Genomic DNA, 21,105 nt, shown 5'->3' with positions numbered 1-21,105 from the left:
CTTGTGCGACTTTCGGCTATGGTGTTGATGAACTGTGCTGTGCAGGACCATGACTACTTCCAGCCCCATAACATCGGGATCTACACATCGCATCGCACCGAAGGCCACCGCTTCTACTTGTTTGATCTCGGTGTTGCGGTGGAAGCGGTTCCTCGGATGCGAGGAGCTAGAGCTCTGGACTTGGTGTGTGCCTCGCGCGGCAGCCTTGTAGACGGGATGGAAGGCTTGATGACGGAGCTGGTCTCGGTGGCTTACGTTTGCCTCTACGTCGCGAGCGAACGGGAGATGGCCGCCGAGGAGCAGGAGTTGGAATCATGCTATAAGCTGCGGATCGACTTACCCGAGTGCTTGAGCTCGGGGACGAGAGAATGGCTCACTTTGTGTTGAGCCATGACGATGATCTTGTGAGGGAGATTGGTGTCAAGTGTCTCGGTTTCGATCGTCTCGAGACTTGTTTTCGTGGCAATCCCGATGAAGAAACTTATCATCATGAGCTGGGTTTGGGTTAAAAAATCTGTGTCGTATTTGTAGCTTTCCTTGGATGGATCAGTGATCTCATAGAAATATAAGGTAATAGCTTTCGTCCATTCGTACTTCAACAATACAATGGTGGCAGCAAGATCATTTACAATGTTTGTCATGGTTTTGGTACTCATCTCTTTCTTTCTTGCCAAGGCGAGCTACTTTGACGTCTATTTTGGGCCTGGCTGCCACAATGACATGCAGCACTACAGTGTCTGTGGATGCTTAAACATTCATCCCTCCTACCATGGTGGCTTTAAGTTTGTGTACGAGGGGCAGCCCATTAGAACATATAACCAGCCATTCTGCCAGGATGAAGTTTCTACTACTATTTCCACCATTCGTCAAGCTACCACAATGTATTCCTGCAACCAGGTTTTCCAGTTTCAAAGCATCTTCTTCCAGTGCTGGACAGCTTGTAGATCTTCTTGCTACTTGCTAACAATGAATAAATCGACCTGGAAAAGAAAAGAGACATGGTTACTACAGTTTGATTTCATGAACCCAAAGTTATTTTTGTTTTTCGATTTCCACCACTACCTAGTAGCAATTGCAGTACTGATAACGTACAGAGTCCAGATAAGAAGACATAGTTGTATAAATGGTAGTCAGAAGTTTCTTGTCCATTCTCCGATCTTACCTTGGAAATCAACTAAGGTTCCTGGCATTTCCAAGACAGATGCTCTCTGGAAACATCAGTGTCAAGTGTTTCAGTTTTGATAGTCTCGATATTTGTCGTGGCAATCCTGGTGGAAGAAACTTATGATCAGCTCTGTTTTCGGGAGGAAGAACCGACGTTTTCTACTTTAAAGTCTACATCCAGTGCTACTAGAGAGCTTGTAAATCTTCAAGTTACTTTGCGGACAATGAAAAAACCGTCCTGGAAGAAAGGGACATGGTTACTACGGATTGATTTCATGAACCTGGTTACCTCGCAGCTTGCCTTGTTGTTCTAGATGTTCTTGTTCATAAGGAGGAACATCAGTATGCCTCCCACCACTGCCACGTTTAGCGACTCGAATTTGCCGGGCATTGGAACTGTGAGGTGTTGCGAGCCCCGCCGCGCTGGATCCGAGAGACCTTGGCCTTCGCTGCCCAGGACCAGGCACAGCGATTTCACACTCTTGATCTTCTCTATCAGTGCCTCCGGGGAGTTTTTCTTGGAGTGGAGCCGAGAGGAGTGAACTTGCTCCGGGATGCCGGCGTAGAATTTCATGGCGTTGGCTTTGCCGAAGGCTTGAATCTGTGGCCAGGTTCCAGCCGCGATTGGCATCCGGAAGTTGGCAGCTCGTGATGCTCGCAGGGTCTTGTCGTTGAAAGGATCGCAGCAACCGGGCAGCAAAAACACACCATCCTGGAAAAGAACAAGTTTTAGCTCGACTCGTGAATTCTAGAGCTCTTTACCCAAGCAAACGCTGTAGCTGTGCGCAAGAGCGTGCCAAGGTTCCCAGGATCCTGTGGAAAAAGTAGTTATTTCACAATGCATACGAACCTTTAGACAAAGGAACTTCTACCTGGATTCCGTCGAGGATCAGAAGCCTGTGAGGATTTGGACACCATTTCTCGAGAGTTGCTCCTGCGGATGCCAAGCTTTCATCCGGGCTCAGCTTTTGAAAAGAAGATGGTAGCTTCACCACACCGATGGCGTCCACTGACTCGGAAGACTTGAGCCCCGCCAGCTTCTGCATGACCGACGCAGTTAAGAACACCGTGCGTTGCGAGAACGTAGAGAGCTCTTGAGGGAAGTCTCTTTCTTCCACTACGAGTAGCATCTCCAGCTCAAACGCTGCTTCTGTGTTGTTTGTCACTGCAAATTCACAGAGCTCCCTTCAATGCAAAGAAAGAAACGAGAAGATTCAGAACACGCACTCGAAGAACACACATGATTCAATCAAAGAAAGAAACAACAAACACACAAACACGCAGAAAAACACACTCGAAGAGCAAAAGAAAGGAAAACTCCATCCAATCTTCAAACAAACAGAGCGATTGCTTACTGCAAGAGATTGGAGCCGACTACCAGCACCGATTCAGTGGCCTCGCGATACGAAGAACTCTCCCGCATTTTCACCAGATGCTTCACATAGGGATTCGACAGGCTAGAAACGTGCTGGACATGGCGCGGCAGCTCCACAACCGATTTCCTCTCCGCGCTGGGAGTAGCAGACGCCTTGCCATTGGAATTAGCAAGCGGCATTCGCACTGCGCTCGCGCACACCGGCGCAATCCGGACATCGTAGCCCGGCATCCGGAAGAACCCTAGAAAGGAAATATTTTGCTTGGCATAAACCCTAAAACCCCATTGGGGAGGGAAAGATCTCGCGATCGCTGTGAGGGAAGGCGATCGTCGCCAGGTTTGTGATTGGTGCGATCCTCGCGTAGAATGCAGCAGATCGAATGAGGGCGTTCAGGAAATTCTCGTTTCGAACGCACTCTCAAGAGAATGCGAGAGGATTGGTCAAGGTCGAGGAGTGCAAATGGAACGAGTTCTTTCAAAATCCCTCGGCCTGGTGGGATCATAGAAAAATCAAGGTGGGTTTCTTTCCCCCTCTTTGGATAGCCATCTGCGAGAGTTTTTTTTCTTTGTCCATCGTGAAAGTTTCTCTCTTCGATGTTTTCGTGAAAGAGTTCATTCTTTTTTTCCCTGAAAGTGAGATCGTTTGTTTGGCTTGCAGAGCGATCCCAAGGAGCCGGATTTTGTTCACGCGAAAACGAAGGATTGCCTGTGGATCACGTCGTTCTTCAGTCCGCCATGGCTTCCACAGGAGCTCAAAATGATCAGGCCTGCCACTTCGGACGCTCGTAAGAGCTTGAGAGCCAGGTACAAGAGTGACGAGGAGATTGAGAGCTGCCAGAGCGTCGAAAAGAACACGCAAGAACAGGCCGACAGTGAGTATGATCCTGCGCGTATCAGGCAACACCGCTACGCACTGAAAGGATGTAGCAGTGTGGATCAAGTCCAGAAAATCCACCTCGAGCTTTCGAGAACCAGGGAAGCCAGGCACGTCGAAGTCGCGAAAACTCTCATTGCGCTCTACTCCAAGTTTGGTGCAATGGTGGAAGCTCGGAAGATCTTCGAGAAGCTGGCCGAGCCGACTCAAGGATCCTGGAACGCGATGGTCCGAGGATTTTCGGATGTTGGGGAGAAAGAGCTCTCGCTCGAGTTCTTTGACCGGATGATCAAGGCAGGGGTGGTTCCAGACGCTCGGATCTTCGTGCGAGCGTTCAAAGCTTGTGGAGACCTCGCGGCCAGAGAGGAAGGAAAGGTGGTCCAGGGCAAGGTGGTGAAAGAATCCTCGCTCAAGAGAGCGATCTCGCTCCACAAGCTTGCGGAGAAATGCGGCCAGGAATCCAACATCTTCGTGGCCAACGCGGTGCTGGATCTCTACGCAAAGTGCGGCAGCATGGCGATCGCTCGCAAAGTTTTCGAGAGGATGGCCTTCCAGGATCCGGTGTCGTGGAACTCGATGATCATGGGATACGTCCAGAACGGCGACAGCGACGTAGCTCTCGAGCTCTTCTCGCGGATGCAAGACGAGGAGTTCACTCCAGACTCTCGGACCTTCCTCGCGGCGATCACGGCTTGCAGCGCTCTCGCAGCGAGAGAGAGATCGCCGGTATCGTCCAAGGTCACGAAGAAACTCGCCACCATTCTCGAGAGAGGCCAGAAGATCCACGAACAGCTCCAGAAGACGAGGTTCCAGGGGGATGTTTACGTCGCAAACGCGATGATCGACATGTACGCTAAGTGTGGCAGCATGGCCGAGGCCCGGAGCGTCTTCGACGGGATCCACAGGAAAACTCTCGTGTCGTGGAACTCGATCCTCACGGGCTACGCACTGAACGGAGAAGGCAGCGAGACAATCAAGCTCTTCGAAGCCATGAAGGACGAACCGCTCGAACCGAGCGCTAGAACTTACGTTGCTCTTCTGGGAGCTTGCTCGAGCCTGGCGGCCAGGGAAGAAGGGAAGAGGCAGCAGGGCAGGATCGTCAAAGTGGCGGCGCTGGCCAAAGGAAGAGCTTTTCACGAGATGATCCGCGAGAGAGAACTTGGAGACAACGTCTTCGTCGCCAACGCGCTCGTCGACATGTATTCCAAGTGTGGGAGCTTGGAGGAGGCCAGGGAGGTGTTCGATGGCTGCAGGAAGCGAGACGTGGCGATATGGAACGCGATGATCTCGGCGTGCGCGCAGCTGGGCGATCCCCGGATGGCGCTAGATCTCTTCGCCCAGATGGAGCAGCAGGGTGACAATCAAATGCGGCCTAGTGCGAGGAGCTACGCTGCTGCTCTCGCGGCATGCTCCGCCGGTGCCTCGATCGAGCAAGAAGGCAAGGAGCAAATGGCCAAGAACAGGAAAGAGTTTCTCGAGCAAGGCAGGATGATCCACTCGCGGCTGCTCGCCAGAGGAGGAGGATTCGAGCGAGACGCAGTGGTTTCCAGTTGCATACTGGAGATGTACGCCAAGTTTGGCGCCATGAGCGACGCGAGGAAGATCTTTGAGGGGATTGGGGAACGCGATTGCTGGCACTGGAGATGGATCGTGGCCGGGTACTCGAGAGCTGGAAATCACTCCACTGCTCTCAAGCTCTTCCGGCGCATGGAAGGCGAAGGGTTTGCTCCTGACGCGGAGACGTTGGTGGCGGCGCTGGATGCGTGCCGCGGGCTTGAGGATCTGGAGAGCGCGCGGAGAATTCACGCCGAGATTGTCAAGGCGGGGCTGGAGAAACACCAAACAGTCAAGGAGTTTTTCGCGAAGAACACGGGCTATCTTCCTGGAAGAAGTGTTGACTCGCATTGACTTGGTTGACTCAGTGTAGCTATTAGGCTAACTTAAATAAACATTAAAATCAAAATTTTATTCTTATCATTTGTCAACTAAGATCTGACTTTTGGCTAAGTATCAAGGTCTAACAAACATTAAGAAAAGAGTTGGGAATCATTTCACTAACGTTTTCTTGTCTAGCTAGTCCTTCGGACGCGTCCGATTGACTCAGCACTGAGTGACTCGCGTCCGAACAGTGTGTGACTCGCTGGGTGATTCGCAGAGTCACGACATTTAACTCATGGACCATAAGATCTTGCGAAATCTGCTTGATTTCTGTGCCAATGGCGGCACATTCCTCATCCTCTATTGTGGAAGATCCAAATTTCAAGCTTAATGCCACCACAAAGCAGGTCGTAGCTGCTCAGTTCTCCACTCTCATAGATAAAGGAATCCCTTCGGGGCTGGACTATAGTGGGGAATCGGAGAGCCTGTCTTTTTTTTGACACTGTCGAGGTTGCAGAGGTCAGCAATTCGATCGTCCCTAAGCATTCTTGTGCGAGGTGCTTTCAATTGTCAAGCTGCTTCCAAAGTCGTGAATTCGAGCATGCTGCGGGATGGGTTTAGAGCTTGGTCTCAGAGCTGGAGCTACTTATGAACAAGACCTATGGAGCTGCATATACCGTCTCGGGACAGCTTCAAGTCGGTTACCATATCAAGGGGATCAATGCTAGAGGAAAGGATGGTTGCACTTCGCTCCAGAAATTTATCGGCAAATTTCAGCATTGATTATAACACATATCATGATACTCTGGAAAGCTACACCATCTTCAACACGTTACACGCCGGATGCAAGCTCACCTCACAGAATCAGGCTTACGAGCTGCAGATGCAGCATGACTGCAAGGTGTTGTTGCGGGATCAGCAGGAGCATTTGGTCACCAGTTTTCTACTCACTGGTGCTTATACGGGCCCTGGCTGCTCTCTGGTTCTTCAACCCGATGGTCACGTCGTATTGTATGGTCCCAGTGGAGATTCGTTGTGGAGAAACCCAGGTGCATCTCCTAATATCTCTACTATATTGAAATCTGGTAGTACACAAGCTTCACCAACTTGATCAATCAGGAGGTCTAAGTGGGATATGGAACACTGGAATACCAAGTGTGCCATTTTGATGCTAAAAGTTTTCTCTCTTACAGTGTGAGCTCCAGGTGCACCAGTGCGTTGAGTGGTGCATCTCCAGAATCACCACGTACACCTAGCAGAAAATCACAGACCCGAATAATCCTAATCCTATCGTTGGTGCCTTTTGCTGCATTATTATCATGCTCTCTGCAGGTACTTTACCGCTCATGTTGTTTCCTCTCTGAAAGGCTGCTGTGGAAAAATTAGGAACACGTATAGAAGTTCCAAAGACCAAAGTATACTCTTACCAAGAACTTAGCGATGCGACAATGGCATTTAACGAACGAGATTGGGAGAGGAGGTTTTGCAGTTGTCTATAAGGTAGATATAAATGTTACTAATCCTTTATTGTGAGGGAACCGTTGCAATTAAGTAGATGAAGTTTCATACTGAGAAAATTCAGTGCGATCTTGTTAGAGACTAACCAGCACAGGAATCACGTTAAGCTGCTTCCAAAAAGATTCAACTATTTAGTGTATGAGTACATGACATGAAAAAGCCTCCGACATGCTTTGGATGGTAATCCTTTTTTTTTGTTCAGCTGTTCCTACAACTCCTTTTGCTATGTGCAGATGCAGAAGTGCACCTGTCCTGGAAAACAAGATATGAAATACGCTGGAGTTCATTTTACGACCTATGAATGTGACTGTTTGTAATATTTCAGTGGCTACATCCCTCCAGAATATGCACAGGGACAAAAGCTGATGTATCTGCATTCGGGCTACTGACATTCGAAATAGTGACTGGGAAAAAGAGTTGCAATGAAGATGAAGATCTTCCGGGATGGGTACGTTATAACCTGCTTATTTGAAGTTATCAACCCGTAAACTTGCAGGTGTGGGAAAGACATGCTCAGCGGAGGCAGCAGAAAACAGTGGTGAGATTTAGCGTGCATTACTGATAGCACTTCTTTGCAGTCAGAGCAGGAGACCAGCTATGTCCCAAGTTATTGGAATGTTGAAAGGTGGTGATGCTACATTATACTGTAGCTTCTTTAAACTGGAATATACCGAGAACTAGGGTTTATGCTACCATGCTGTCGATTCCCTCCTTGGCTGCAAGCCATTGCGAATGTAGGCGATGGCGATCGTGTGGCGCGAGCGCGATTCGCACTACGCTTGCATCCACCAGGCCTCAGGTATGCCCGCAAGAGATCGCTACCCGGAATAATTTCATGTCCAGGTTGAAAGAGTGCAATGTGGTTGCCGCAACAGCTTTCCGGGGAAAATCCTTGGAGTTGCCTTAGCAGCTTCTCTGTCCCTCACCTCTTGGTGGAGTCCGGCGCTTCCAAGGTGAGCATTTCTTTTCTTTTCTTTCTGAAACCCCAGATGATTTTCTTTTTTATTGTGACTTAAGCGTTTCTGTGATCAGCTTTGCAGTAACAGCAAGCATGGAGCAGGAGATACTCCCGATTCCAGAGGAGTTTCCCCCGCTGCCCGATTTTTCTTTTCCGCCATATGAGATGGTAAGGCAAATGCTTCGAGAAATAGCTCATGCTTCGTTCCTTTCGCTCTCCAGATTGCACTGGACAATGGTCTTCGAGTTTTTCTTCTGGAAGATCACGAGCTGGGACTCGTAAGTGGAGCTTCTTTTTTTTGTCAGTGTTATGGATTTTTATTTTTAATTTTTTTTTTGTTTTTTATCTTGCTCTATTGCGCAGGTTGGTGGAAATCTGATTGTTAAAGGCGGTGCGAACTTAGAACCGGAAGAGAAGGTAGTAGCTGCTTTTCAATTCACAATGGTTTTGGACATCAGAAACTCAGGTGGGACTGGCGAGAATGACGTCTGCTGTGCAAAGAAGTGGAGGGACAGCTTCTCATCCAACCGATTCATTAGATCTGGAGCTTGAGGTAAACTACGTTGTATGCTTGTGACTGATTTTGCTCCTTTTTTTTCTTCTTCTTTTTCAGTCCATGGCAGCTAGGATTGAAGCATCGTCCAGTGGTGGAAGTATGGGTGTCGGCTTTCGTTGCCTTGAGGAAGACCTTAAAACTGTCTTTTCCATATTTTCAGATGGTAAACAGTCATTGCAATGTGTGGTCTCATGTCTAAGCTTGAAGCTTGTGTGGTGCAGTCGTTCAAAGGCCAACAATGCCTCGGGAGAAGCTAGAACTTGTTCGAGGACAGCTTTTGGGATCCATTTCCCGCAGAAAAGATAATGTAAGGCTATGAAATTCAATTTGTTTCAAGTTTTTTTGGTCTCATTTCTTTTTAATCAGGCTGAAACTTTGGCGACTATAGAGCTGCAAAAGCTCTTGTACGGAGATAAAAGTGTTTATGCGCGTCTGCCCGAGGAGAACACTGTGGGATCTATTTCTCGCAATGATCTGATTGCGTTTCACAGCCATGTTTTTCGGTGAGCTAGTTTTTTTCTTTGTTCTTCTTCATATATCATTTGTAAGAATTTTTGCTGACAGACCCGACTCAGCGGTATTAGGAATTTGGGGTGATTTTGACTCGTCGACAATGAAGTCACTAATTGAAAAAGAATTCTCGGCGTGGAGGACTCCAGAAAACATTAACAAGTTTTTACCAGTAAAGAACGACACCATGCCCGAGCCTGTAACCAGCGTTTCTGAGCCAAAGGTGTTCTTGGTGGATCGTCCCGGCCTAACTCAAGGGTATGAATTAACTCACGAATACTTATCATCTTCGCTAACAGGTAAACCCCCTGTAGCTACGTTCGTATGGGGGAGCTTGGAACTACCATTGCGGATCCTGATGTGTTTTCCTTGGACGTTTTGAATGGCGTGCTAAACGGTTTTGGAGGCCTCTTATTTGACGAGGTACATGGCTTTTTTGTTAGCGAGTTTGTTGAGCACTTCATCCATGCAGATTCGATCAAAAGAAGGTCTGGCGTACTCCGTATCCGGAGGATGGAGTCCTTCGATCGACCACAGAGTCAGCTTGGTCATGATCGTTGCAGAGCTCTGATTGTCTTTTTTTTTTTTTCTTTTGCTATAGGGGGCATTCGTTGCAGGAGGGGAGACACAAGTTCAGTCGGTTCCCAGATTTTTAAAGGCCATCAAGACAGTTCTGATGTCTATTGTCGAGACACCTGTTTCTGAAGGTGAGATTTCTGGTCCAAGCATTTTATCGATTAATTTGCCTTCGTTTGTGTGTGTAGAAAAGCTGTCTCAAGCGAAAGAGGCCGCTCTAAATTCTTTTGTTTTCAATATTTCAAGCAGGTAATTTGTGATTGTGACTATAAGTGTAAGTTTCTCATGGTTTGGTTTTTGGATGCAGAGAATCGCAGCTGGGACGCATTCTTATCTACGATCTATTCGGAATTGATCAGAATCTACCTTTCACGTACAAAAAAAGAGTGGAAGAAGTAACGACGGATGATATTCTACAAGCCGCACGAAGGCACCTTCATCCCGACTTGGAACCCATCGTAGTTGTTACTGACGCTAAGGCACTGGGGCCTCAAACGCCACCTTTTGTGCCACTGCGAGGACGATAAAAGCTACACGCAAAGTGACAAGTATTTTATTTTATTCTCTATATAATCTCATTCATGAGATGGCTTTTGCAGGCATTCATGCGGCGAATCCTGCTAAAGCACACGAAATGGCTGCTTGTCATCCAAGGGATGATGAACTGCCATCCTTGTTAAGAGAGTGTGGTAGAGTGAAGGACTTGGATCAAGGCCGGAGGCTCCACCGTTGGATTTTCGCTCACAAATTCCATAGATATGATAGGTACCTGAGAAATCTGGTTGTTCAAATGTATGGAAGCTGTGGGTGCTTGCAGGAGATGGAGGCGGCTTTCTTGGAGATCAGAGAGCCAAATCTCTTCTCATGGAACATCCTGCTCACAGCCTATGCCCAAAACGGGTATCTCGAAGGCGCGGTTTCGACATTTCAGAGAATGCCAGAGTGCAACATATTGTCCTGGACGAACCTCTTGTCAACTTACGGTCAGGCTGGTCAAGTTGGAGCGGCAAAGCTGGTTTTTGACGTGATCCCGGAGCTGGACGTGGCTGCTTGGAACGCGCTTTTGGAAGCTTACTCTCAAAACGGGCAGTTCGGCAAGGCAAAAGAGGTGTTTGACGAGATGCCGCATCGAAGCGTGGTCTCTTGGACTATGATGATTCAAGCGAACTTTGAGCTGGGCCACGTCGAAGAGGCAGAGCTTCTTTTCGAGCGGATACCGGAGAGGAACATCGTCTGCTGGACGGCTATGGTGGCGGGACTTATCGAGAATGACAGGATGGAAGCAGCACAGGAGGCCCTGGATCGGATGCCCGAGTGGAACATACTCTGCTGGAACGCACTGCTGGTGGGATACTCTCAGAAAGGATTAGCGGAAGAAGCCCAGGCTACACTCGAGAGAATGCAGGTGTGGAACTGCGTCTCGTGGAACTCGCTCGTTTCAGTTCACGCTCAAAACGGAGAACTCGCCAGAGTGAAAGAAACTTTCGACAGGATGCCCGAGCGGGACCTCGTCTCGTGGACGAGAATGGTGCAAGCGTATGCTGAGAACGGACACATTGAGCACGCGAGGTGCCTGTTCGATGCAATGCCGGAGAGGAGCACGGTGTCGTGGAACACAATGGTGGCGGCGTACGCTCACAGCCAGCATCTGGAAGAAGCAAAGAGGATGTTCTTGGAGACACCCGAGAAGGACGTGGCGTCGTGGAACACAGCTCTCTCCAACACCGAAGCCAGGGACGATCTGGAGAGCTTCTTCGGTCGGATGCCGGTGAAGAACATCGTCTCGTGGAACGCTCTCCTCGGCTCTCGGGTCTGCGTTGGAGAATCCGGGAGGAAGAGTCCCAAGGCAGTGGAGGTGATGGCGAGGATGGGCCTAGAAGGCGAGAGGCCGAACGAGATATCAGTGCTCGGGCTCTTGGTGGCTTGCGTGCATTTGGGAATGCTGGACGAGGCTAGAAAGGTGGTGGCGGGCATGAGAGACGACTATGGAGTGGATCCAAGGACGGGACACTTATCGGCCGTGGTGGGAGTTCTCGCGAGGTGTGGAGACACGGCACAAGCACAGGTTTTTCTGGAAAGCTTGCCGCTTGGAGGTGACTTTGCGACGTGGGGTGCTCTCCTCAGTGCTTGCAGCACTCACGGCGATGCTGGGAATGGGAGAGAGGCAGCGAAGCGAATGCTAGTCGATCCGGGAAGGGGAAAGAAACCGGACGACTCCTCGCCGTATGCTCTACTCGCCAACATTCTTCTCGGGTAGAACAAAGTTCCTGTGGAAGAAATCCCTAAAGTGGTGAGTTTGGTGATGGAGGAGACAGGCGAGGAGTCCATTCGCGAAGGTAAAAGCTGGTTTTTTTTTCTCGTTTTGAGGGCGATTCTCATTTTGGGTCGATGTGTTCCCTCGTGGGTTGTGAAGATTCGAAGGATACAAGCGAAGAGGCATCGCCATTTCCGGTTTTTCAGAATGAGGATGATGATCTTCCCCCTAAGGTGGGATCTCCGGAGGAAGAACTCGTCGATGGTGTGACGAAACAAATCATCAAGGAGGGGCAGGGGGACACGCCTCAAAGGCATGCTACTTGTTTCGGTAAGCTCCTCCTTTTTTTTCTTCTTCTAATAATGCGTGCTTGTTTCTTCAGTGCACTACCGGGCATGGACTGTGAGTACAATGCATAAGTTTCAGGATACGAGGAAGGAGCAGCAAGTGCTAGAGCTTGTTCTGGGACATGGTAAGCTGACTTATTCTTTTCTTGTCTAGAACATTTCTGGTACTTTGCAGAGAAAGAACAGCTGCGCGGCCTTGCAATTGCTGTTACGAGCATGAAGGCTGGCGAAAGTGCTTTGTTCAAAGTTGGGTGGAAGCTTGGGTATGGAAAAGAAGGGAACTTTTCGTTTCCAAACGTTCCACCTATGGCTGATCTTGTGTACGAAGTGGAGCTCATCGGATTCGAGAATGCACGCGAGGTAAAGTTGCTCCCGATCGTGATTCGGATTGGTTTTTTAATTTTGTTTTCTTTCTTTTGTCTCCAGGGAAGACCACGCGCAGAAATGACAGTGGAAGAGAGAATCGAGGCCGCTGATCGACGGCGAGTGGATGGAAACGACGCCTTCAAAGAGGACAAAGTCGGCGAAGCAATGCAGAAATACGAGATGGTATGCTCGTCTGTCTTTTCTTCTTTTCCAGACGAAAACTCTACAAATTTCAGGCACTGGCGTACATGGGAGACGACTTCATGTTCCAACTCTTCGGGAAATACAAAGACATGGCCAACGCCGTGAAGAATCCGTGCCACTTAAACATGGCAGCTTGCTTGCTCCGGCTCGAGCAGTACGAAGAAGCCATCGGCCAGTGCAATGTTGTAAGTCTCCCAGCTCTCGCTCCTCCCGAAAGAAGAGACTTTGATTGATAGTAACCGGGAGAAGCCAGGTCCTTGCAGAAGACGAGAACAACGTCAAGGCATTGTTCCGGCGCGGGAAAGCTCAAGCGGCACTGGGACGAACAGACAATGCAAGGGCGGACTTCAACAAGGTGAAAGCGCTGGCTCCAAACGACAAGGCAGTGCTCAAGGAGCTCAAGCTGATAGCGCAGCACGACAAGGAGCTCTACGAGAAGCAAAGGCAGCTCTACAAAGGCCTGTTTGGGCCGCCGCCGCTGGAGACACCATCGCTCAAGAGAAAGAAATGGGTGAGAGCTCTCATAGATTGGTTCTTGTCGCTCTTCCGTGCCTTGAAGCTTGGACGTAGAAAGAGCGAGTAAAAAGTACGTAACGTTTTCTCACAATCCATACTATGGTATTATTTTTAGCATATTCACCTATTCGCATTTATGAATTTTATGCTGAATTTTATGAATTTTATGCTTTCAAGAGAACGTCGCCTTGAGCTGCCGGACAGCATTCTCGTCAATAAAGAAGGTCTTGACGAGCACCTCGTCCAGGATATCCGATCCAAACATGGAGTTTGCGATCAGCTGGAAGCCCGGTGACTGCGAATCCAGCGTCACGATGGCCATGGCGGTGGTGTTGCCAACGTTGAGCTGCCAGTGGATCAAACCCCGCGGGAAGATCATCACGTCGCCTTTGGAGATGACCCGAGCGAAGAGCTGGTTCTGGGTGGTGACGAATCCGGCGTACAAGCTCCCCTTCACGACGTAGATGATCTCCGAGCCTCGCGGGTGCGTGTGTGGAGGGATGAGACCGCCGGGAGCCCAGTCGAGCCTGGCTATGCCGAGGCCGAGAGTGTTGAGCCCCGGATAGTCCTGGACGAAGCCAAACACCGCGGCGGCTCCCGTTGGGCCGCTGGTGTTTGCGGAGTTTCGAAGGCCCGAGAAGATAAAATCCTCGGTGGTGGTGTTGGCCGCTCGCTTGCAAGGATAGCCATTGAGAGTGAGGTCCTTTGCGAGGTCGGCCACGCAAAAGTCCTGGAGGGGATCGGGGTCAGAGGCTGTGATCACCTGGAAGATTGGTGCCGCGATGACGAGAAGCTGGAGGAGTGTGATCATCGTCGCGTTCTTGAGTGATCCCTGGCGAACTTGAGGAACAAACAGAGAGAGATGATAAAAACTAGATCTTATGCGCTCACAAGATCTCCTTTTGCTGAGAAGTGGCTTGAGCTGTGAGGTGAGATGTGAAGGTATTTGTAGGATGGAAAGTCTTGGGTGTCAAGAAAATATAGGTTCCACGAACCACTGGGAGGCGTGATAAGTCTTTGTTGACAATGTGGACGCTTCCGTAGACCTTCGGAGGGTTGAAATAATCTTTGCATGCGCGCGTCAACCGGGGATTTCTCTTCGCCAAACATTGCCAAGGAGCTCCATGTCGGACACTTGATTGTAACGAAGACAGATGGTGCCATAGGCCACCAGCCTTGTGGTTCGTAATTTTTCCTCGGGCTCTAAATAGTTGTTTATTTAGGTACCGTGTCCATGTTGAGAAGGCGCGTGCTTAACAGGCAGCTGGGCACGCAAGTGCGTCAACTCCTTGATGCAAAACAGTTGTTTTAATTTTGGAACATAGGATGAGAAAACGAGCAAGTTCTCGCTATTCTCTACCTGCACAACGGAGATAGGATTCCCATATGCCTTTGATTCTAGACCAAATTTCCATTGCATTGTTGCTGCAAGAGAGTTTCAAGGTTGCTCCATGAGGAGGAAATCTCGGTCTCCAAACTTGGCATTGTTGCAAGCGGTGACGAGAAGTGAGAGATTGGTTCTTAAAGGACTTTAACCTAAAGAATTATGCGTGTCTTAGCATATTCCCAGTATCTTTACGTTTCCCTCCCCGAGTGTTTGAGCTGCATGGAGTGTTTGAGCGCAAACCCTAGCTTGCGCGAAGCCGGCGGCGAGAGGGCGGGGAAAGCGAGCGTGAGAGATGGCTTCGATTCTTCTGCAAATCCGATTCTAACTTGACAGGATGGCGATCGCCAGCTTCCGGGGCTGTGGATCTTGATCGATCGTCGCCGAAATATCGCCGGCTTCGACACAGGGAAGCATTACATAGGCGCGGCGCCACAAGAACTGTAAGAATCGATCGTGTCAGCAATGGATGTAACGAGCATTTGCGTTGGATCCAGTCTCGCGACAGACACGGGGCGATCGATTTCAACGATTAGGTTCTTTGCTTTCCGGCATTTGCTATCTACAGCGACCAAGAAAGTAAGTGCTTCGCCTTCTTCACGGATTTCTTCCTGACAAAATTTCGTTCGTTTGATCACAGATATGGCGAGCAACCATAAGCTTCCATGGCCTTACGTCGTGGAACCGGAGGAATCCGTCCGAATCGCAGTCGAGAGCCTCATCGTGGATGAAGCAACACGCAAGAGAGAGATGGTCCTCACAGTCTTACATAGCTACATGATCGTGCATGCCGCTGACTCGTTCGACGACCTCGTGGCGGAGTTTTATGACGATATCTATGAGAGTCGCCTAGTTCCCCAGGTGGAATGGCCGGTTGAAGGAGATGATTCACACAAAGCTATGGAGGCACAGCTCCTACAACACCTCAAGAGCTTGCTCTATCTCTCGACGACGGGGAAGGTTACGGTGGAAACGGTGAAGCGAGCTCACTGGATCATGTTCTATGGAGCCAAGGCAGACTTCAAAGCAGGAGAGCTGCGAACAACCGATGTGTCGTCTGATCCTGGTAGCAGCTTTTCACGGGGGACTAAGCTCCTCCCGGACTTGCTGTTCGTCTTGCAAGAGATTGAAGAGCAGCGGCTCAAGGTGGCGCACACAAGCTGGACAGTCCGGAGCCGTGTGAACAAGGTCGCGAGCCTCTTCTACCGTCTTTTGGAGGTTCATCCGTTTCCAAACGGTAATGGCCGCATTTGCCTGCTCGTGCTTCCAGTCCTCATGAAGATGTTTCGAGTGGTTCCTTTGGTTTTGCCGCTCTGGGACGGGAGTGCTACACGGAAGAAAATGCGACGTCATTTTTTCTACTGCCTGAAGCGAGCCATAAACAAGATGGACGTCAGTGCCCTCTCTGAATTTCTCTATTCAAGCTTGATCTATAACGTCTACAGGGTGAAGAAGGTAATAAAGCTCTTTGGAAACTTTATGTCGAAATTACTGACTTTGTAAGCCGTCCAGGAGCAAGACGCAGCAGCCTATGGCCGAGCTTTCAAAGAATATGATCGTTTGCAAGCATTACTCGTGAGTACACAAGGAAGACTATATTTCTTATAACGTCTTCAAGCTCCAGGCCAAAGCTCTGTCACGGTTTTGGACCACAGAGTGCATGAGACAGATCAATGTTGCTCTCGTTCAGGCATGGACCATGAACAACAATTATAAACAAGAGCGGCTATTCTTACCAAGGTACCTATAAAACTTCTCGTCAAGTTTTGACAGGGATCTCATTAGCAACGAAAGGATTAGGCCAGAGAATGTGAGCAGTAAATCCCTTTACCAGCGGTCTTCCTGCAGTTATCGTGCAAAACAGAAGCATTTGCTTGTTGCCAGGTAAATCGTGATGAATGTGAACATCTAAGTCAAATGGAGCTTTTACAGGGAAGGGCAGCGTCTACCGCAGAAGATCACTGAATGGTGAGCATAGTTCATTTTTAACGAGCTGTAATAAACCGTTTTCTTCTCGCTACAGTACCCGCATATGGCGACTATTCACTAAAGCTGTGAAGTAGCTCTTTTATTGCTTAGGGTTTATACACAATAGAAAGGTTTTGTTTGATGGCACGATGTCCGTCTGTGAGGAGCGAGATCTCCCAGATTTTTCAAGCAGCATTTCGCAGCACGGTCGGAGAGTGGGTTTCTGTGGAGCCCATTGTCACCGCTTGCAACAATCCCAAGTTTGGAGACTATCAAATGTAAGTCGAGATTTTCCTCTTCATGGAGTAACCTTTAAACTCTCTTGCAGCAACAATGCGATGGGAATCTGGTCTAGAATCAAAGGCATGCAATCCACATACGGGAATCCAGTCTCTATTGCGCAGGTAGAAAAGTGTAGCGAGAACTTGCTCGTTTTTACGCTTTTCTTCTTAGGATGTTTTGCGGAACATTCCCAGGACGAGCTTGTTTGAGAAGACCAGCGTTGCTGGAGCAGGCTACATAAATGTCACGCTCTCGGCACGCTTCATTGCAGAGGTATAGATCTTAAGCTCGATCGTTTTCTTCTTCTTATCCTATGTTCCAAAATTAAAACAGAGACTTACTACTGTTTTGCATCAAGGAGTTGACGCACTTGCGCCCGAGCTGCCCGTTAAGCACGCACTCGTGGATTTCTCTTCGCCAAACATTGCCAAGGAGCTCCATGTCGGACACTTGCGCTCGACAGTTATCGGCGATAGTGTGGCGAGAATGCTTGAGTTTTGTAACGTAAGTGTCATGCGGAGAAACCACGTTGGCGACTGGGGAACGCAGGTAACGAAGCCAAAGTCCTCCTTTCTTTGTTCCTTTCAGCAAGACCTTGGCAGATCTTTTGCAGTTTGGAATGCTACTTGAACACATATTTGAGACGGGTGCCGAGGTAGAGGGTATCGGCGACTTGCAGGTTAGATAACGTATGGTTTGCTTTCAGAAATCCTGATCACCTTGTGCGCAGAAAATGTACGTTGAAGCATCCGAGAGATTTAAAAGCGATGAGCAATTCAAAGCTAAAGCCCAGCAAGGTGTGGTCAAATTACAGGTACTGGCGATGGAACAAATATGTTTTCTCAGTACGTTTCTTTGCTTGGATTTAGAGAAGCGAGGCGGAATATCACGCTAAGTGGAAGTCCCTTTGCGACGTGAGTCGAAGAGCTTACGAACGAACTTATGGCCGTCTGAACGTTTCTCTTGAGGAGAAAGTGAGCTGATTCATGTCGCTTTGTTCAGATTGATGAAAAGGTTTTTCTTTTGTCTTGCAGGGCGAGAGCTTTTATCATCCATACATTCCCTATGCTATCAAGGCTCTCGAAGAGAAGGGACTTTTGCAAGAGAGCGATGGTGCAAGGGTGATATTTCTCGAAGGCTATGACATACCGCTGATTGTAACAAAGACAGATGGTGCTATTACGTATGCTACCACTGACTTAGCAGCCTTGTGGTTCGTAGTTTTCTTTTTCTGTTGGGATCTAAATAGTTGTTCCAGGTACCGTGTCCATGTCGAGAAGGCGGAATGGATTATCTACGTTACTGATGTTGGACAGAAGCAGCACTTTGATATGTTCTTCCAGGTGAGAGGTTTTGTTTTGGTTTCTCTTTTATATATATGACGATATCTATGTATAGGCTGCAAAACTCGCTGGGTGGTTGCCGGAGCATGGATTTCCCAAAGCCCAACACATTGGATTTGGAATGGTGCTTGGCGAAGATGGAAAGCGCATCCGAGGTAGAAAAGGAGGGGTTTTGCTTGCAAACTTGCTGGACGATGCCAAGAGCCGCAGCCACAAGGAACTGATAGAGCGAGGTAACTGACCCGTCGGAGCTCGTAAAATTCTCATGATCACATCCTAGGCCGAAAAGGAGAGTGGAGCGGTCAAGATTTAGAGGCAGCAGCTGAAGCACTTGGCTATGGAGCCGTCAAGTAAGTTGTCAAGTTCTTCCACAGATATGAACTTCTTGTGTTTTTGTAGGTACGCAGACCTGAAAAACAACCGCGAAACAAACTATAGATTCGACTTTGATCAGATGCTCGACATCAAGGTTTTGTAACGTCCATCGTTTTCTCAGTTCCTTATTTTTGAGCATTTGCTGGCAGGGAAACACTGCTGTTTATCTTTTCTATGCGTATGCACGGGTTTGTTCTATCATCAGAAAATCTGGAAGAAGCATTGACGAAATCAAACAGGTACGGCTGTCTTGTTTCTCAAATGCTTTTTGCAAATAAATTTTGCAGATTTGCGAGCTGGTTGTGGAGCACCCACACGAAAGATCTCTCGGGTTACATCTCATTCAGTTCACAGAGGTAAGCACTGGTGCTTTTACGCGCGACTTAACCAGTTTTTTTCCGTGAGCTCAGACCGTAGAGGACTCCATCAGCCGGCTCTTGCCGAGTACTCTGTGCGATTACCTGTACACTCTCTCGGAGCTCTTCACGCAGTTTTACACCAGCTGCAAGGTTCTCTCTTTCTGAAATCCTTTTGTTTCCATCTCGAGCTTTTGTCGCAGGTGAATGGAAGCTTGCAAGAGGCAAGCCGGTTATTGCTCTGTGAGGCAGCTCGCCTGATCATGAAACAAGGCCTTGAGTTACTGGGCCTTACACCTCTAGAGAGGTTATGATTATAATTATAATGAAGGTGATTCTTTTACATAAAGACCCTTTGAAAGTATACACACAAACTAAGCCGCCGCAAGTGCCGCAATGTTCATGGGCGATACGTACTCGGTGCTGCCGTTGTACCACCTTTGCACCAGTATGGTGTTGAATGCCTCGGTCGGATGAACCAAATCCCAGAACATATACTTGCTGCTGTCCTTGCAGTGGAACGCACCGGGGTAGCAAAACATAAACGGGATGATGCTGCTGCTCGGGCAGCACCCGTGGTGAACGTTGCTCATGCCAAACGCCGCTGGATCCCTCATCACCTCGTCCATGATCCCTGCAGCGTTTGCGTAGATGGGAGTGAAGCCCTGGTGCGACGTCCGCATCTCCTCCAGCATCGTCTGCAGCTGCTCGTTGAAGCGCTTCGTCATCCACTCGCCCAGCTCCGTGCAGCTGTCTCCCAGCTGCGTTGCTGGCACGCATCCAACGTTGAGAATACCCACTACCACGAACTTGCGTGCGCCCAAGTCGTAGAGACGCTGCGGCAAAGGGCAAAAGAAGTTAGAGATGAACTATGCAAAGTTTCATGAGAGATTCGAAAGATTGTTACTACTCACCTCTAACTGTGCATGGAACTGTGAGATGATCGTGTGCATGGGTTCTATGGACGCCATGTCGTTGTTCCCAGTACTAATGTAAAAGATCGAGCTGGCGATCAAGTCCCTCGGCAGTCCTTTCGCAACATGCGAGAAGAGGTCGACTTGAGTGGAAAGGGATAGAATAGATCCCTACACAATTTTCCTGGTTAGAACCTCACTCGCGATTAGAAACTGAAGGCTTACCATTCCAGTGCTATTGAGAATCCCCGAGGTGGCCGATCCGAAGTTCATGCCCTGGGTGGCAGCGCTGGAATTTGGGCTGTAAGGTGGCGGATATGGAAGTCCCAAGTGCTCGGCAACAAGATCGACCGCCAGCTTTCCATCGCAAAACCTTCCACTGGCTTCGTGACCCTTGAACTTGAAGCCGTACGGCAAATGGTTTGCCTTTGCAATCGTGTCGAGATTGTTGTTGTTGCCTGGATCCACGATGGAGTCACCGAAAACGAACAAGGCGTGGACACCAGCTTTGTCATGGTGGCGGTGATGGTGATCCACGAGCCCACTGGCATGGCAGAATACTACTAGAAAACCAAAAGCCAAAGCCTTCCAGAAAGCCATGTCTTTAATCCTTAGCTTCAAAACACCTAAAACCTTGACTTGATAAAGCCTTTTATTAATAAAGCTCTTATAAAGGTCACCTAGATAACCTTTTTTGATTCTCATACTAATAATAATCAAAATCAACTAAGAGAGTTCCTCTTACTTGACTTCTGTAAATCCAGTCAACATGTATCCCATGCCCATTATATTCAAGATGGAAAGTGGCGTTGGAATTGGGAGCTATGCCAGGAACTCGGCCTTCCAGAGCTCAGATTTCTCTCTAGTTGTTCCAGCCATAAGAAACGCCATAGCCATGCACTGCAAAATCGACCAGTAGTTCCAGCAAGATCGTGAGAGTTACAGACCTGGGATGCAAGCAATGGATATAGTTGTCCAGGCCTTCAAAGATCAACTCAAGTTGACAAAGTCAGCAGATCTCCCCCCAGTTCCAGGCTTTCTTCTCCGATGTGAAATCAGAGTTCCGGGTTCCTTTTATGATAGACTTTTTCCATCTTCTAGCATTCACTTCGCCATGTCCAGCGCTCCGTTGCATTGGGTCTCCAAGGTAAAAACTCTTGAGAGTTTTTGTGAGAAGTTCTCTTCTTCCAGATACCCGATGCGATCCTGGATAGCGAATCTGTTTGCTGGAATGGTGGCAATATATCGCCGGACAAGGCAAAGCCCGAGGTGGCGCATGCTTATCAGCAGCAAGGTCACGAAGATCTTTGCAACTTTCTCAAGTTTAGAGCCGAAGAGATCGTTCCGGCGGGGGGGCTTTTGTGCATGCTGATGAACGCGAGGAGGA

General features: G+C 48.8%; 8 protein-coding genes across 9 annotated transcripts; 5 read left to right on the top strand and 3 right to left on the bottom strand.

The window, feature by feature from the left end:
• Positions 1-1,100: 1,100 nt before the first annotated feature.
• Positions 1,101-2,785, bottom strand: LOC9646924 (uncharacterized tRNA/rRNA methyltransferase YsgA). Its single transcript, XM_002961723.2, has 5 exons — positions 2,520-2,785; positions 2,037-2,349; positions 1,927-1,977; positions 1,454-1,876; positions 1,101-1,402 (listed from the first exon to the last, which is right to left on the bottom strand). Exons 1-4 carry the CDS (start codon positions 2,768-2,770, stop codon positions 1,475-1,477), a joined length of 1,017 nt encoding a protein of 338 aa, XP_002961769.2. The 5' UTR covers positions 2,771-2,785; the 3' UTR covers positions 1,101-1,402; positions 1,454-1,474.
• A 47-nt stretch (positions 2,786-2,832) lies between these two features.
• Positions 2,833-5,389, top strand: LOC112349505 (putative pentatricopeptide repeat-containing protein At3g01580). Its single transcript, XM_024684045.1, has 2 exons — positions 2,833-3,054; positions 3,198-5,389. Exons 1-2 carry the CDS (start codon positions 2,920-2,922, stop codon positions 5,319-5,321), a joined length of 2,259 nt encoding a protein of 752 aa, XP_024539813.1. The 5' UTR covers positions 2,833-2,919; the 3' UTR covers positions 5,322-5,389.
• Positions 5,390-6,731: 1,342 nt separating this feature from the next.
• LOC112348615 (uncharacterized zinc protease YmxG-like) lies at positions 6,732-9,977 on the top strand. The gene is made up of 17 exons (XM_024681462.1): positions 6,732-6,791; positions 7,135-7,257; positions 7,435-7,608; positions 7,653-7,762; positions 7,842-7,935; positions 7,989-8,045; positions 8,131-8,184; positions 8,234-8,320; positions 8,381-8,486; positions 8,545-8,630; positions 8,690-8,826; positions 8,888-9,091; positions 9,148-9,256; positions 9,306-9,371; positions 9,435-9,540; positions 9,598-9,658; positions 9,717-9,977. The coding sequence occupies exons 1-17, from the start codon at positions 6,732-6,734 to the stop codon at positions 9,934-9,936; spliced, it is 1,854 nt and encodes a 617-aa protein (XP_024537230.1). The 3' UTR covers positions 9,937-9,977.
• A 34-nt stretch (positions 9,978-10,011) lies between these two features.
• Positions 10,012-11,686, top strand: LOC112349143 (pentatricopeptide repeat-containing protein At4g02750-like). The gene is made up of 2 exons (XM_024682952.1): positions 10,012-10,174; positions 10,227-11,686. Exon 2 carries the CDS (start codon positions 10,230-10,232, stop codon positions 11,664-11,666), a length of 1,437 nt encoding a protein of 478 aa, XP_024538720.1. The 5' UTR covers positions 10,012-10,174; positions 10,227-10,229; the 3' UTR covers positions 11,667-11,686.
• Positions 11,595-13,215, top strand: LOC9663275 (peptidyl-prolyl cis-trans isomerase FKBP42). The gene is made up of 7 exons (XM_002962221.2): positions 11,595-11,745; positions 11,823-11,993; positions 12,046-12,135; positions 12,186-12,370; positions 12,437-12,559; positions 12,613-12,765; positions 12,834-13,215. The coding sequence occupies exons 1-7, from the start codon at positions 11,712-11,714 to the stop codon at positions 13,161-13,163; spliced, it is 1,086 nt and encodes a 361-aa protein (XP_002962267.2). The 5' UTR covers positions 11,595-11,711; the 3' UTR covers positions 13,164-13,215.
• Positions 13,216-13,268: 53 nt separating this feature from the next.
• LOC9646922 (putative germin-like protein 3-2) lies at positions 13,269-13,907 on the bottom strand. Its single transcript, XM_002961722.2, has one exon. The coding sequence runs from the start codon at positions 13,905-13,907 to the stop codon at positions 13,269-13,271; it is 639 nt and encodes a 212-aa protein (XP_002961768.1).
• A 2,648-nt stretch (positions 13,908-16,555) lies between these two features.
• Positions 16,556-19,153, top strand: LOC9663274 (arginine--tRNA ligase, chloroplastic/mitochondrial). Of its 2 annotated transcripts, none has more exons than XM_024682943.1 (16): positions 16,556-16,726; positions 16,777-16,852; positions 16,902-17,003; positions 17,064-17,279; positions 17,344-17,409; positions 17,461-17,544; positions 17,600-17,704; positions 17,765-17,943; positions 17,989-18,073; positions 18,129-18,306; positions 18,363-18,423; positions 18,473-18,542; positions 18,598-18,687; positions 18,736-18,804; positions 18,859-18,957; positions 19,008-19,153. In XM_024682943.1, the coding sequence occupies exons 1-16, from the start codon at positions 16,590-16,592 to the stop codon at positions 19,116-19,118; spliced, it is 1,728 nt and encodes a 575-aa protein (XP_024538711.1). In that variant the 5' UTR covers positions 16,556-16,589; the 3' UTR covers positions 19,119-19,153. The 2 variants fall into 2 exon arrangements, with proteins under 2 accessions (XP_024538711.1, XP_002962266.1); XM_002962220.2 differs by having other exon boundaries at positions 18,354-18,423.
• A 25-nt stretch (positions 19,154-19,178) lies between these two features.
• Positions 19,179-20,318, bottom strand: LOC9646921 (GDSL esterase/lipase 7). The gene is made up of 2 exons (XM_024681447.1): positions 19,944-20,318; positions 19,179-19,640 (listed from the first exon to the last, which is right to left on the bottom strand). The coding sequence occupies exons 1-2, from the start codon at positions 20,316-20,318 to the stop codon at positions 19,179-19,181; spliced, it is 837 nt and encodes a 278-aa protein (XP_024537215.1).
• Positions 20,319-21,105: the final 787 nt, after the last annotated feature.

The sequence above is a fragment of the Selaginella moellendorffii genome, unplaced genomic scaffold (genome assembly GCF_000143415.4).
Source record: "Selaginella moellendorffii unplaced genomic scaffold, v1.0 SELMOscaffold_1, whole genome shotgun sequence".
In the NCBI taxonomy this organism is placed as follows: Eukaryota; Viridiplantae; Streptophyta; class Lycopodiopsida; order Selaginellales; family Selaginellaceae; genus Selaginella; species Selaginella moellendorffii.
The sequence above is the reverse complement of the archived record's forward strand: the minus strand, read 5'-3'. Positions and strand labels throughout refer to the sequence as shown.

Excerpts from the sequence above, each read along its gene's own strand:
- LOC9646921 (XM_024681447.1), bottom strand. The coding sequence starts at position 20,318 with ATGGCTTTCTGGAAGGCTTTGGCTTTTGGTTTTCTAGTAGTATTCTGC. Across the intron at positions 19,641-19,943 it reads TTCTCAATAGCACTGGAATG|CGTCTCTACGACTTGGGCGC; the intron begins GTAAGCCTTCAG and ends CCTTTGCCGCAG.
- LOC9663275 (XM_002962221.2), top strand. The coding sequence starts at position 11,712 with ATGGAGGAGACAGGCGAGGAGTCCATTCGCGAAG. Across the intron at positions 11,746-11,822 it reads CGAGGAGTCCATTCGCGAAG|ATTCGAAGGATACAAGCGAA; the intron begins GTAAAAGCTGGT and ends TGGGTTGTGAAG. Across the intron at positions 12,371-12,436 it reads GATTCGAGAATGCACGCGAG|GGAAGACCACGCGCAGAAAT; the intron begins GTAAAGTTGCTC and ends TTTTGTCTCCAG.
- LOC9646924 (XM_002961723.2), bottom strand. The coding sequence starts at position 2,770 with ATGCCGGGCTACGATGTCCGGATTGCGCCGGTGTGCGCGAGCGCAGTG. Across the intron at positions 2,350-2,519 it reads GTCGGCTCCAATCTCTTGCA|GGAGCTCTGTGAATTTGCAG; the intron begins GTAAGCAATCGC and ends TTTGCATTGAAG. Across the intron at positions 1,877-1,926 it reads CAGCTACAGCGTTTGCTTGG|GATGGTGTGTTTTTGCTGCC; the intron begins GTAAAGAGCTCT and ends GTTCTTTTCCAG.
- LOC9646922 (XM_002961722.2), bottom strand. The coding sequence starts at position 13,907 with ATGATCACACTCCTCCAGCTTCTCGTCATCGCGGCACCAATCTTCCAG.
- LOC112349143 (XM_024682952.1), top strand. The coding sequence starts at position 10,230 with ATGGAGGCGGCTTTCTTGGAGATCAGAGAGCCAAATCTCTTCTCATGG.
- LOC112348615 (XM_024681462.1), top strand. The coding sequence starts at position 6,732 with ATGCGACAATGGCATTTAACGAACGAGATTGGGAGAGGAGGTTTTGCA. Across the intron at positions 6,792-7,134 it reads GTTTTGCAGTTGTCTATAAG|TGGCTACATCCCTCCAGAAT; the intron begins GTAGATATAAAT and ends GTAATATTTCAG. Across the intron at positions 9,659-9,716 it reads GTTTTCAATATTTCAAGCAG|AGAATCGCAGCTGGGACGCA; the intron begins GTAATTTGTGAT and ends TTTTGGATGCAG.
- LOC9663274 (XM_002962220.2), top strand. The coding sequence starts at position 16,590 with ATGGCACGATGTCCGTCTGTGAGGAGCGAGATCTCCCAGATTTTTCAA. Across the intron at positions 17,004-17,063 it reads CGGCACGCTTCATTGCAGAG|AGACTTACTACTGTTTTGCA; the intron begins GTATAGATCTTA and ends AAATTAAAACAG. Across the intron at positions 17,280-17,343 it reads TTGGCGACTGGGGAACGCAG|TTTGGAATGCTACTTGAACA; the intron begins GTAACGAAGCCA and ends GATCTTTTGCAG.
- LOC112349505 (XM_024684045.1), top strand. The coding sequence starts at position 2,920 with ATGAGGGCGTTCAGGAAATTCTCGTTTCGAACGCACTCTCAAGAGAAT. Across the intron at positions 3,055-3,197 it reads GGGATCATAGAAAAATCAAG|AGCGATCCCAAGGAGCCGGA; the intron begins GTGGGTTTCTTT and ends TTTGGCTTGCAG.